The sequence below is a fragment of the Zootermopsis nevadensis genome, unplaced genomic scaffold (genome assembly GCF_977971745.1).
Source record: "Zootermopsis nevadensis isolate Lab colony 2312 unplaced genomic scaffold, Znev_1.0 Znev_ptg000002l, whole genome shotgun sequence".
Lineage (NCBI taxonomy): Eukaryota > Metazoa > Arthropoda > Insecta > Blattodea > Termopsidae > Zootermopsis > Zootermopsis nevadensis.
In genome coordinates, this window is record NW_028259134.1 from 16678123 (window position 1) to 16693425 (window position 15303).

At 33.5% G+C, this 15303-nt stretch overlaps 1 protein-coding gene and 1 long non-coding RNA gene across 13 annotated transcripts in view; one reads left to right on the forward strand and one right to left on the reverse strand.

Moving 5' to 3' along the window:
* The first annotated feature begins 1663 nt into the window (after positions 1–1663).
* LOC147875090 (uncharacterized) lies at positions 1664–3740 on the forward strand. The gene is made up of 2 exons (XR_015535868.1): positions 1664–2042; positions 2572–3740. It is a non-coding gene; the product is annotated as an uncharacterized LOC147875090 (long non-coding RNA).
* Positions 3278–15303, reverse strand: part of exd (PBX homeobox extradenticle) — a 378101-nt gene continuing 366075 nt past the window's right edge. For 9 of the 12 annotated variants that reach the window (XM_087351448.1, XM_087351449.1, XM_087351452.1 and 6 more), the window contains one exon: positions 9605–12226. In XM_087351448.1, the coding sequence (XP_087207574.1) occupies positions 12044–12226 (183 nt within the window). In that variant the 3' untranslated portion in view covers positions 9605–12043. Of the gene's footprint in view, positions 6574–9604; positions 12227–15303 lie in introns of those variants that run through there. The other 3 variants (XR_015535862.1, XM_087351479.1, XM_087351471.1) reach the window with 1 other exon arrangement.

Genomic DNA, 15303 nt, shown 5'->3' on the forward strand with positions numbered 1-15303 from the left:
AACGTTGAAGTTGGTATTACCAGGTGTGGGAATATGAGTTTGGAGCACCTGTGATATAACGTACATACGAAATTTAATTAAATCTTGCCATTATCTAGTTAAAAAGTAAGACAGTCAGACACCATAGTTTAAGTCTGAGTTGGGTTACGGTAGGTTATGTTTATGATGCTCATGCACAGATCATCATCGGCAATGGCGTCATTATCACTCCCATCTCAAGATTTCAAGCAAATTCTATGGCTCCATGGCCTCCTTCAAATGACACTTACAAACTTGCCAATCGAGTTACTCTGGCTTCAGTATGTAACGTATAAATGGTTAATTAAGCGGTGGTGGGTTTGATCCTATGCGGATCGGTTATTTTGGATTCCTTTAAGTTTGATTGGGATAAGTTACATTGGATTAGGTTGCGTTTTGGGTTAGGTTAGGTTTAGTTAAGTCAGGTAAGTTAAGGGTAGTTATATAAGGTTGTTTTACGATGGGTTGGGTTGTCCTGGAGAATTTCTATCGTGTTCATCGGGTGGTCGTGGGGATTTCCTGGAGAATTCCATGAAAATTCCTGGAAACGTATGCGGAAAATTATTTGTCATGGAGAATTGCTGGAGAAGTCCTGGAAGGTTATTTAGACTCCTTAAATTGTTCCCGCACCCTAGCTTGTTTACTACTTGCACTGTGACTTACGCTTCATAGTTTTACAGATGTAGGTTCATTAATAAATTATTTCCTGTTTAAAACAATCGTCCTCTTTGCTACTATTCGTTATAAGACAAAGCAACTCCTGAAATCCATGGTTAATTCTTCTCAATTCGCAAAAATATTAATGTCCCTGCATTAAATATCAGTTTCAGCAAACATCAACGAAACCAACTTCACTAATCTGTCTTTCCTGTCTCCTGGTATTCAGTTGACTTGGTCCACAAAGTCACCACATTGAATGTCTATTCACTAAACACTAGACAGAAATTTCACGATACTATAGTACTTGCATTAATGTGCCGATCAGATCACCGCACATAATTATGCTCAACAACAACAAATATCGCGTCATAGAAATCGCTGCTGATACAGATTCAGTTAATGTCGTTTAAAATCTAAAAGATACACCCAGTATCTTAAATTAGATTTCCCGTACTTTCCTCTGTACTTGCAATCAAATATACCAATTCATTATCATCACATTGTCATTTATCAATTCGAAGCGAAATAATCTGGACCTCCAAGTGTCGTTAAACAAAGGAATAAACAACTGTCGGACATAATTCATATCGACATCGTCAGCCCTCATGTAACTTAATATGGTTGTTTTGTTATTTCATTAAGGAATGTTAGGTTATCTCACGATTCTCAGCAATATAAGACAAAACTTCCGATGTCACAAATTAACTTTACCATAGCAGTTCCTATCTTAAACTGTAACATGCAGGCTTACGAAACTGAAGGATGGTAAACAAGATTTGGGCAAATTCGCTGATGAGAAACGGGTCACTTTTCGATGAAGTACATAGTAATGAGAATACAGCAATCTATACAGATAAATATGTGACTCCAGTTAACAATTTCTTTTCTCCGAATATAAATTTTGAAGATGAATTGAAACTTTAAATCAACCTAAATCGCCACCCACCATTGAAATATTATAAACTAACACGCTAAAAGACCCGAACGTCAGCACATACACCCGCACCTCACTAATGCAATCGTCTTACTGCATTTCACATCAGCATCGATCATTAAAATATGATATTCCCTTTGTATCGATAATCTTGAACTACATTACCTCAGGATGCAACCGAACCACTCTGCTCTGTCACACAATCATTCGACATCGATTTATGCCATCTATTGATTAATGCATGAAGTTAAAACCTCCGTGTCTTCTTCTATAATAGCTTTGATTTTATTACGTGTTGATGATCGAAAAGTCTTCAGATTTCACTGAACGATTTCTTTCCAGCTGTTCCTTATCTACGTGTTCTAATATCTGGCAGAACCATATTCTTGTGGGTCATACCATGCGTCTCTTTCGTTAAAATTTTAATTAGGTATGAAGTCCGCATACGAACATACTAACCAAGATGTGATAAATAATTTTTTGAATTGCAAAACTATCTTTATCTAAAATACAAATTTTTCATGAATCACAAAGGAATTGCATTAAATTTATTTAACCAAATTATATATTGTTTATTAATTTCAAAATTATTTCATTATGTTCCATGACAAACATCGATCTAAAATATATAATGCTTATTTCTGATTACTTTAATAAACTCAGAATTCCTGATAAGATGAATTTTAGCCATGTATTCAATCATGCTATGTTTACAAGAAATTAACAGAAGTAACCCACACTCGAAACGTTGGCGGAAGAAATGGTTCATTTACCATTCAGCAACCTGACACGGCTTGTTGCCCGAGAGTCTTTCATCAACACACTAAACTGTTTTCACATTGTAACAGTTTTACTATAATTATGGTTTTAATACCAGTGTATGTTAAGATGACAATTTCTACTGATAACTGTTACATTGCATAGTCTATGTTATTGATTTTTGTTTTTGTCTTTTACAGTGAATTTGCTTTTGGACACATTTAAAAAATTCAATAGAAATTATTGAAGACTTTAGTCCATATGTAAAAGTTATTCATTCATTATCAACAATATGTGTACCACCAGCAATGTATGTGTGCAGAATGTCACATCCAAGATAATGGCTTCATCATACTTCACCCTAACAATTTTGAGCACGTCACATTGGTATTACCGAGTGTAAGAAGTATCCTGCGGCACTAAGTCCATACCAAATTTCATGACGAGGTTTACAGTGACTGTGTAGTTATCAAATGTGAAGAGACTGTTAGCATCTGTTAGAATGGAAGTGTAAGATGTTAGAAATTATGTTTGCAGTAGAGATTAGATTTCATGAATTTCTGTCCAGCCATTCCCTAGTTATTAAATGTTATATGGTTTGAACAACAGAACAATGTAACAGTACAGGCCTACATCTCCCCCTTTTTTATAAAAATGTTTAGAAATTATTTGCCCTAATGCTTAGATAATGTATATAAATTTATACCAGTGTTCTCTTCAGTAGCAGAATACTGCTCCCCTTTTCATATTAGCTAATTCCAAAATCATGTGATGGGTCCTATAAAACATGTGGCCCATAGGCTGCAGATTTCTGAAAGATGCCCTATGCTATGATGTTGGTCTGACTGACAGAGTTCCAACAAAGAAAGAAGTAGAATACATTATATAAAGAAAAATAACTCAGAATCAACATCCATTATTATATTTTGAAAACTGCATATTTTACAATACATACAGATGTCAATATTAACTTACATGAAGACAAGAAAAAGTCAGTTGCAGATGTTTTGTCAAAGAATTGACAATAATCACACTTTCTTAATAAAAATTGTATTCAACCATTACAGTATATTTTCGTGCTCGTTTTGAGTGGCTGAAAAACTGACTGTATATAACTGCACTAATCTTGGCAAACTAGTAATAAATGAATGACTTATCCAATGAAATATATAATCAATTTTTCAGTCCCTCAACTGTGAACATGTATATGAAAGAAGACACTGTACAGTTGTACCTGGACTCATTTTATTTTTTATTTGTTCATAACGTATACTGAGACATGCATTTCTGCACTTTTTGGAGACTTTAAAAATAGTTTTGCTAGTCATCACTTGTAAACATTTATAGTAAAAATTATAACTTATGAAAATTTCTAGAAATGAATCATTACTGAAATGCAAAACAAATTGTTTTTATTCTTTCCAATCTAACATGAGGAGCGGGGGTTTTGTGAACACACATACTGTACATGATATCAAAAGACCATTTTAACAAAGTTTTTGCAGTGCAAATGGTGAAAATATATTACTTGCTTTGTTTAGTGGATACAGTATTTTGTCTATGGACACCAACTTTCTTCTACCAAACCTGAACAATGTAGCAACCAACATTCAAAGAAATTCATACACTAGAGTACAGAATACAGTGGACAGTTGCATCTCTCATGCTAGGAGAATTAAGGTTCTCATGGCAGTGAAATTTGAATTTATGCAGATGTGAGGTTTGAGTGCAGCATTTTCCTATAGGCCAGGGTATTGTGTTTCATTAGTTTCATCACACTCTTCAAGTTACACAACAAACATATTTGGGTCTTATAGCAACTAAAAGTTTATCCTGGAATTTTTTTGCCAGAAAGTGGTTGTCATAAGCATTCAAAACTGGAAATTGGGTAATAATAAAATAACAATACAAAGTATGATGTAAACTCTGTCAGCAATATAATATGATGTAAAGAAGAAGAATTACAAGAATGACGATGTGACTGAAGTTGAAACACATATAATGCATTCAAAATGTGGTTTCTACTTTTCTTATTTCTGCTTTACGCTTTTGTCTACTGGCATCCATTATTCCAGTATATGAATCACCTTCATGTTGAAAAGGTACTTTAAAATCCAATCTAAAACTAATGTGTCAGTGTTTTTAAGCTGCATACATGGGAAAAACATATTTCTCATTGCTGAACTTATCGGTGTAGTTGCAATGGAATACTGTAATAAGACATCATTATGATCACTCTGAGATGATTATGCACATGAAATGTCGAATACATTATGCATTATTAATATTGCAGTATTGTCATCTGCCAAAAAATATTGTAAACAAAAATATAATAGCTTGAACACATTCCATGTAAAACACAATGAATGTGTAGAAGCATGTTGTAAATGTTTTATCCCTATACATGTTGACCTGCATCACAATTATATCAAGTGAAAACTGCTAAGCGTGCTTAAACCATATTAAGTAATGCATTTTTCCTATGACCATATCAATTCAAATCCTCTGTTGCTTATCATACAAAAAAACACATTTATGGATACTACATTGGCATCCTATTACAAAACAAATGGTGTCATAGCTTTCATTCCAACCATGTTCAAGGTTCAAGACATGTTAATAATTAGTAATCTCTTGGCATCATTTAATTTCAAGAAGGAACATTGATGTAAGCATTTTTAAATTTAACCAGAACTTTAATATCTTTCAAATTGCTAACATCACACTCTCAACTTTTTCATGTTTAGTGCAAACATATTTTTGTGTACTACAAAATACATATTTTACAAACTAATTTATACGTCACATTAATACATATTTTAAACTAACTAAACAAATCAGCTGTTAAAATATTCAGAATGATTTAAAACAATACAGTGCCAAGAGATAAAGTTTTAATAAAGAGTTATGACAACAAAACTGTTTATAATAATCACTTCTGACATTACAAATTAAACAATTATAAGGCATTCACAGTGTTAGCAATACAGCAGGCTACTGCGTTCATTTGACCTACTTACAAACTACAAGAATAGAATCCCCTAGAACCATCCACACTGTACAATATATAACCAAGATGTTAGAATAAACTAAAACCTAGGGTGGTTTTTCTTGATGAAACAGTCATTATTATTCATAATTAGTACCTTGATGTTTAATGTGTACTCTTGTTTGCTAATACTAATACACTTCTCAAGAAAAACTGATATAACTAACAAACTGAATTGCACAAGAGATTTCTCTCTTATATTTATGTAGAACATGGCTTTGTGAATACGACCGACATCACATTTCAACTGTGAACTAGTGTGTTGTGAAACAAAAAATAATTACATACAGTATATGCAATCTTATTTTAATTGTAGTATACAAGTATAGAATATCTATTAATTTGATATTGAAAAATCGTATACATTCTTGGGGGATTTAGAGTTCAGTAAAATTTAATAATGTTCCTGTTTTCTCATAGTGTGTAAGACTTACTATTAATTAAGCATTACAATTACTGCAGACCTCATTCGGACTATTGGTGACACCTTTTTCCTGTTTTTATTCCACAAACTCTATGTTTATACCAAAGCAGATACCACTTTTGTTAAGATTTATGAATTCAGGATAATTAAATAAATAATTCTCACAGAACACTTGAAAACACTGTTGATTTTGTATCTGAATAATACCTAACCTTTATTGGTTGTGCATCACAGCTTACAAGTGGTCTAGCTGGCCATGTGTCTATTCTGCTATCACGACTGTTGAACCACATCACAGCTAAGATCTGGCTGATGACCTTCTAATACAGGGATTTAAATTCCACATTCTCATAAGATGAAGGTTAAACTACATCGGTGTTCTAGAAAAGAGACATAAATTAACCAATTAAACTTTTATGAAGATGTACAAATACATATTAAAATATTTTAGCATTAAATTCGGTTGAAATAATCTGCTGAGGTAACAACACTGTGCTTATCTTAATAATTATTATACAGTGTTTATAACTGCAGCAAAAAGTACATAAAGACAAGTTTAACATTTGATGGGATCCACTTTAAGATGGACATCAGTGTTGCCAATGTCTGTATGAGATCTGTAGAAACTTTATTGACATAGTATACTGTTGTAAGAACCTGAGCTGCCAACCTCCACCTTCTACTTCACATACTCACAGAAGAAAACTTCTGTCAAGGTGATTCATCATCCTGAAAGTAGAGGTACTTATTATCCCTTTTTGTTTTCCTGAGAAGCACAATACACACAATACAAAACCTAAATTTTAGGCACCAACATGTGCCAAAATGGCATCACCAGTCAATAAATGATAACACCAATGATATAATTTAATAAACTTTGTCTTTTCCACAAACAAATGGCTTTTGTTTTGATCAGTAACCTGTAATCATAATAGAATGTTATTATAAAAATAAGTATGATGCATTTGATTTTTGAGTCAAAGTAACATTTATGGAACAATACTTGTTCTGAAATTTGAACTGAAATTCTGAAATATTAAATTCCTTTTCATTATAGATTGACAATGTTACGTATGAAGTATGAGAAGAAATAATGAATATTTTCCATCACCAGCATGCAGGAAACAATTTCCAAATTTACTCAGCATGTAATGAGAATTGGAGTGCATATGAAAATTATAGACACATAATTAAAAATTAAAAGACTTAACAGCATGCTTTAAATATAATAACAAATTAACATGCTTCACAAGAAAACACTACACCAGGACACACATTTTTAGATAAGGCAAAAAAACAAACAAACAAAAACTCGATACTATGCAAACGTAGCAATGATGCCAAACTAAGTGAAATCTGGTTACCCTTCTGGAAAGTCTTGTGTGCTAGGGATAATGTATGGTAATCAACAATTTATTCACCATGAGCACAGCACAGGCGACCTCCAAAGAAAGATGTAGAAGAAACAAGAACAAAGAGAAAGAAAATAAACTACTTAGTGTACTTAAAGCAAAAACTCCACACTGTAATCCAGCTAATTAAAATAAAGAGTGACAGCTAAGTAAGCAAGTTAATTATGTCTCCAACAAAGTGTGATTAAATCTTCTTAACTCAATCCCTTTTTACCTTCCCATTCCTACACTCTGAAACAAAAATATCAAGGTAACTTTTCAAGGATCCTTTTTCATCTCTCTGTGCGTTTCTTACTGACTAGTGGATTAAATGACCATAAGTGGGAAACAGTAAAATACTGAAAATATGGCTTCACTTCATTTAAGGTTCTGAAGCAGCACCACTGACAGAAACTATGACCAGAACACATCTGATTCTTACTCTAAAAACTGGTTTAAATTTCAAAACAGTCATCCGCTTTATCTATATCCTGGCACTGCAATTACAGAATCACCGTATACATAGGCTGAATAGCCAAATGAAATAATAACCATGGCCTTGATATGCAAGAATATGCAATTGTCCATATAAGTCCACTACAAATCCTACAATACTTATGAAGTGACACAATAATAGGGTCCCTGATCTCTCACCTTTTATTTAATTAATTGATGGCATAAGTTTTAAAGACAAAATCTCCTGCCAGTATTAGAAACTGTACGTATTAAAATTTCAAAAATATTCATTCAAAAACTGAATGACTTGAGGAGAATATGTACAAAGAATATGACAAAAATAACATGACTGTTACTAAGGTTTATAATCAATATAAAAACTTCACTGCTACATAAATATATAAAAATAAAATATTTATATTATATGGTAGATAAACTAAACCAATCATGCATAAGCATCTCCAGATTCCCCAATTCTGCTATCTGATCAAGAGGTAAAATTCAGTTCCTGGAGAATCTGGCCCAAAACTGCAGAAGTATGAATGTAAATAAAATAAAGTGAGGTATGAGGTTTTCATGGTGGTGAGAATGATGATGATTTTCTTCTGGGTTTTGATGCTGAGTGTTGGGGGGGGGGGGGGGGACCCCAGAACATCATAAATGAAATAACTCTTCATTTAAATAATTTAAATAAACATTTGGTCAGACAGCCAAAACAGAAAGAAATAAAGACTAGAGGTCATTCAACTTTTGGTTTGGAACTGCTTGTGGTTACAAGCATTACCAAATGTTATCTCCAGTTGAGCATCACTTGAGAAGATAACATGCTTCACTATCAGCAAAATCCAGTGAGATATCATGTTTACATAATAATTTTCTTATGGTAGTTATGTTTCTGTTATGAATTGCGAAAATGCTCTAAAATATAACATATCTATGTAGAGACTATTATATAAGTATTAATGTCATTTCAAAGCCAACGATTATGATAAAAATGACATATGTATTTGTCAGATAAAATGTATTTATGGTACATGTAACAATATTGATGCATAAGCGTAACAACACACATATAACATTTTCTGTTTTCTTTTAAAAATGATTATTATATATTACTGTATCTAAGACACAAATTTGCATCTGTGCAGTACTCAAGAAAACCTTCATATATTTTAACCACAAAAAGGCTTTTTTGTTATCACCTAGCTTAACAAGGACACTGTTCTTTGTAATGCTTAATTACAGTAAAAGTGATAAAATAATTCTCCACACTATTGATTTAAACTCGTAGGAGAAAAGATGATGTTTATGTGTACGTATACCAGAGTTATGGACACACCAAGTGTCAAAATTGTTTGCAAACTCTTCGAGTAAATCTTGTTTGCTTTTGAACACCTTGCAAAAATGACTACATATTGCGAAAATAATACTGTATTGTGAAACTAATTCCTCTTGACTTCTCCAAGAATCAATTGCATTATTAATGGAACAAAATGAAATAATGTTCTCAAGATTACCACACTACAGTATATCAAAAGATACATCCAATTAACCTATTACCTTTTAATTTAGCTTCCGTTTCTGTAACAGTACATTTAAGAGCTAATTCCTTTTAATATCTGAACAAAAAGTTATGATTGTAACAAAATATGGTTTTGTAATAACAAAAGAAATTGTAAAAATGCAAAGCAAAATTTAAAACCTGTCTGTGAAGACCAAATAAATCAGATGATTTTTTCATATGTTTAAATAAAGATATAACGAATATTTTACTTCTGGTTACTACTTCTTTATTACGCCGTCTCCTTTACAGGATATGGCGAAATATTATGAACAGGATCCTTCCATCCTTTTCTCGGACTGGGACCTGTTCATACATGTTTTTTATGCAGGTGATACAGAAGTGGTTTGCCATTGCCTTCTTCTGTGTATGTATGGAGTAATTGTTGGGATGCCACGGAGAAACCGGGGAAGCCCCAGAGGAAAACTCCGTAATGCCTAGACCACAGCCTTGCCCAACTACTACTGTTTACAAATATTAAAATATGTGGGTAATGACATATCATTCACAATATATTTCTAAATGTAAAAATAATTGATTGTAAAAATCTAAAAACTGTTAATTTAAACACAAATAAATTTGATCCCCGGAGTCATGTTATTTTAAATGTTGTGTTCTTTGAACTGTCTGTGTATTAATAACCATGGAATGAATATCTTGTGTCACAAAAGAAGCTTCCTTAGGAGATTAAAACACTGTGTCTTCTTTGGTTACTAACTAGCAAACAAGAAATATTGAAGAGAATGAAAACATCTCACAGAGTATTTTGGATAATGATTGGACCACCAATGACTTAAAAATGTTAAACTTATATCTTAAACTCTTACTGTCCTTTTCTCTCTTCTGTTATCTTCTTTTGTCTCTCATGTTGCTATTGCTGCAGAAGTAAAGGACATGAAGATTCATGATCTGCTGAATCATTCTAATCACATTTTATAATAATAGCACTTGCTACATGAACTCCACAATTACATCTTCATCATCGCGTACGGAGCCGTAACACTCGAGCCATGAACTTAGTAATTCAAACAATACAATTTACTAGGACCAGGAGACTGCCATCGCGTGTGACATGATTTCCTCTGAAAGTTGACATTCTTGAATGTACCTCTTCAGTTTTAGTTTATCACCCGAATATTTTAAAATCGTCAAATTAGTGACATCACCACCACCAATATTCTATTAATCACTGTCCTATCTTCACATTATCCTTATTTAAAAAAATCAGCTACCTTCTGAACAAGAAATACACCTATTATATTAAAATTATAACTTATATATGTGACTCATAAGGTTAAGAAACATGAAGCAATCAAATGGTGAATATAATTATGTTTGTCTCTGATATTAGTAGTTATACTATGTTCTTCTGTTAACTGATAAAACATGTTAAATTTAGCTGAAAAATAGGATAAAGAAAACAATGATACTGCCACAGTTCTAAATCAGCAATAATCACAGCTTCTATTCTTGGACAAACAGGGTTGAAGAAAATGATAATGGTCGTGCTGAATCCATGTACCACACTACTGCTTTATGCAGTGCCTTTATGATACAATGCTAATTATACACTTTTATAAAATGTCTTTATTTTGATGTAAATTAAAATTTAATCTAAACAAAAGTTGTAGAGAAAACTTTTTAGAATTATGCATTACCATTCTATTTTATGGTGTCATTATATATAATTTAATTATAAATTTCACAACAAATTTATGTAACATATTTGCATTAGCATCACATTCACTTAAGAATTTACAGACATGCTCAGTCCTTCAGCTGCTATAATGTATATGAGATGTAAGGAACTAGCATTCTGCATTACTAAACAAAAGTTCCAAGATTTGTAGAGTATTTATAATTCACATTATCCACTGAAAATAATGATACCATTCCATGCATAATAATTTCATGTCAGAAGTCTTACTTTTTTTGCCTCTCCTACTGACTGGATGTAGAGGGATCAGTGTAATTAGCACACAAAATATAGCTGTTGTTTCACGTAATCATTCCAAAGAAATTAATAATAAAATGTAAAATTTAATTTACACCTGGCACAAAGTTGGTCTTTCTCTCTGAATATCTTCTCATTCCTATTACAGTCTATTCTGGTAGCTTATATCTCTGGATTACAGCTACACAGTCCCATACATTCACTGTCTTGCCAAATAGGATGAGACACAAGGATTCAGTACGACAACAATCATTTGTTTTGTGGACAGTAAACCAAATACAAGATGAACTTAATTCATTAATTAGCAGTCATGTGGCTGAGTTTAGTCAAATTATCTTCCACTTGTGCATGATCTATCTTCATTCTTTTCTTTTGTCTACCTCAGTGATCATTTAAAGCTAACTTGTTTGACTTGTGGTTGCAATACTCCATATTTCCCTCTTCAGTGCAGTGGCATTTAATAGAGTTAGTGAAAGGATTACCGCCTTGTAATCATTTTCTCACAATTGTAGACATAAGCCAACCATTAATTTATTCTGTGTTGCTATTATTGGTTTTATCTTAAAAGAACCACAGTCAACATTAGAGCAAGTGGCGGCCAATTTTCACCAGTTAAATTCTCTCCTGGTGTATAAAATCCTCGAGTACAATTCATCTTGAATTTCCCTTCCTCTCGGCAAGTCTGTATTCTTATTTTCTTCATTTCTTTAATAATTTTTCTTTGTTTCTTCAACAAAGTACTTGCAAAATTAAGACTTGTTCCTGGCTTGATTGCTTCCATGGCCCACTTTATTATTATTAACCTTCTCATTTGATGCTGCAATCTATAGGACAGTCCTAGAGTTTCTGTCTTTTGACAGACTCTGGATCACTGCTGTCGCCGCTGTCCTCCTCATCTGGGTGCAGAGGTTGTACCGGAGGGAAGTCTGGGATCTGTTCCCGGGGTGGAGGACCTTGTGGATTCCATCCTCCAGAATTCGGTCGAGGTGGGGAGCCCGACTTGGGTGTAACGTGACCACCCTGGAAGGAAAACAGTCCCGGTGACTAAAGATAGAAATATGTAATTGTATCCTTCCATATTATGTTCCTTTGATTGGGATAGTAAATTTAGGATGCCTACATGAATAGATAATGTTCCAATTTGCCTTCTTGATTAATTTATTTCTCTTCCCAATTCTTGAACTGTGATCTTAACCTTAAAGCGACATATTTATCAATTACAATATTTAAGTGTTAGATATGCCCGAACTATCCATCAGCATAAGCAACCATAAATAATGGGAAACAATATTATCATTTAAAAACCAGTTTGTGCCATTTTTATATTTAATGAATCTTGTGATACAATAGTAAATTTAAGCCGCAAAACTTGTATAACTATGAAGTTTTTTTTTATAACTTTACTCAGCAACACTTCTGATTCCTTTGCATAAACTGATCCTTCTATAATGTACAAAATCTTAAGTGTTCTGTAGACAGAAAAATAACTCTTTGCATGGTACAAATGGTGCCAAGAGTTCTTTCACCTGAGGGTAAAACTGCCAGATTGAAGCAGACTACTCACCTCCATCTAGTAAAGTAAAGTTTGTCCCGCTACGTGCCGTAAAGGCGCTTGGGGTGAGTGGAGGTATAGCTCCTCTCTTTCTTGACCTCATCACTAGATGGGGGTGAGTGGTCGGCATGACGCCCCGGGAAAGGACCCCGGTACCCATTGTAGAGGAGGCTGGGTGGGCCCCAGAGCCGGTCTGGACTCAGAGGCTAGAGGAAATATCCTCTGCCCCCGTCGGGGATCAAACCCCGGCACCTCCATCTAGTGCTGAGGTTTAAAATGTGTGCAGCCATATCTCCAGTGTGTGATGCTTAATCACAGGGACAACTTTACTTTTACATAACTTCAATACCATCCTTCCAGCCACAACTACATTCTGACACGCTTACAGATGGACAGACAAACTAACAAGTTGAAAAATCTTTGCGAAACTGTCAAAAAATCTGAATCATTAGAATAAGGAAACCACTTCCAACTCCTGAAGTGCTGTCCTATGAACCATCAAGCTTGACACATCAAAGGGTCCAGGAATGGCGCAAACCTTTGAAGAACCATTGTTATCTAGAGCAGAATATTTGGGACAGAAACAATTTACATTTAAATCTAGTTTTATGACTGAAAGCTCTGCTACAGAGCATGAACCAGGCCTCTCAACACCCCATTCATGAACAGTGTTTCTCAAATGTGGAACCATGAAGCAACTGAATGTGAGCCTTAGAAAGGATTAACATCAATTCAAATAAACTTATAATCCTTCATGCCATGTACTTTTTGTAAGTACACAATTATTTCACAAATCAAGAATTTTTATTAAATATCGTATTATATAGACATAAGCATTTCAGGCCTCTTGAGGTCAACATGTGTCTTCTTGAGTGATTTCACTTTTTGTTAAAATGCATCTTTACAGCCTTTTTAAAAATTTAAAAACTCAAAAAATTAAAAAATTCATACCTGTTTTATTAAAACACAAGCTGGGATAACTGTATCTTGATAAAATGTACTAAAACTAACCATTTTGACAATTTTAATCTTGCATTTCCCACACACCACTTTTCATTTCATATTTAAAAATGTTGCACTTCACTGTCGATAACCTAGGTCACTACTATCTTGTTATCACACCACTTCCTTGTTCTTGTTTTAATTTTTTTATAAATTACCTGAGTTTTCTATTTCCTTCAGAAATCTTATCACTCATATTTAATGCTATCATATGACTTCAGCCCCGAAGATGGGCAAAATATGTTTCTCCAAAATTCTGAAATTTACCTACATTCTATATTGTACCAAAACCCAGAACTTGGTGTTATAATGTGTCACTATCATAAAATAAAAATTCACCACTAATTATGTTTCCTACGTGGATTTTTCTTCTCTGCAATATGAGGAATTTACTTCGCTGTGTTGATGTAATACAAGCATACAAAGTTGCAATTAAAAAGGGTCTAGTGTAGTGGTCCCCAAACCTTTTGTGACTACGGGCACATTTGAGATTTTATGAGATCATGGCGGGCACCAACCAATTAACAAAGTCAAATTTTCTTTTCTCTGGACAAATAAGATATGGACACCAAATAATACACAAAACAACACGACGTTTAATGATACAAGAAACCATGCAATCAAAAGTACGTACTTTTATAAGTACAATTATTATAACTCAAGTGGGAAGTTAGTGAGATGTTTGTCACTGTATTTCATCGGCCAGTTTTTCAAATTTGGGAGTGTAGAATGATGTTTCTGCTCGCAAACAATCGTCAAGATGGGCATTAGTAAGTAGAGATCTGTGCTTTGATTTTATAATGTTCATGGTTGAATGGCCTTCATTATTCAGTATAACCTCTTTCCGTATCAACGTGGGCACCCAAAAAAAGGCCTTGGCGGGCACCACGTTGGGGACCACTGCCTTATGCTTTTATATAATCAAGTTAGATGTCAGTGTTACCAGGCTTTAAAATAACTGACACTGGACCCTACTCTGAGTATGCAGTTCTAATTTCCCCCTCGTGTGCTACATGTCTGTCCAACTCATACAACTCGATTTAGTTACTCTAATAATACAAATAATAAATCCGAATATGGAAAAAAGAAAGGAGATGCATTACATGAAAAGAAGAGAATAATATGAATGAAAAAAATGGAAGAGAATGGGGAGGCAGAATAGAATGAAGGAGAATGAGAGGAAAATATTAGAACGAAAAACAAGAAGATGAAGAACATAAAGAAGGGTGAGAAGGGGGAAACAAAGATAAGACAAAAAGTCTTTATATTCAATTTCTGCATTGTTCATAAAACCAATACCCAACAAAAACAGACCTCTTCCTGATGACACAGGTTAAAACAGTTGAGAAACACTGTGCCATGCCAAAGTCACAAATATTTAGAAAACGGTGAGACCAGAAAAGGAAATATGTATTATTAAACTTGGCTGAGAAATGTATTTGTGGTTTTTAACTAGTTACTGCTATCAGACTGCTATATTGGAAAACCTACTTTCTCATACGAAGTTAAACAACAATACAATTTCAGTTCTGATTTTTGGTAC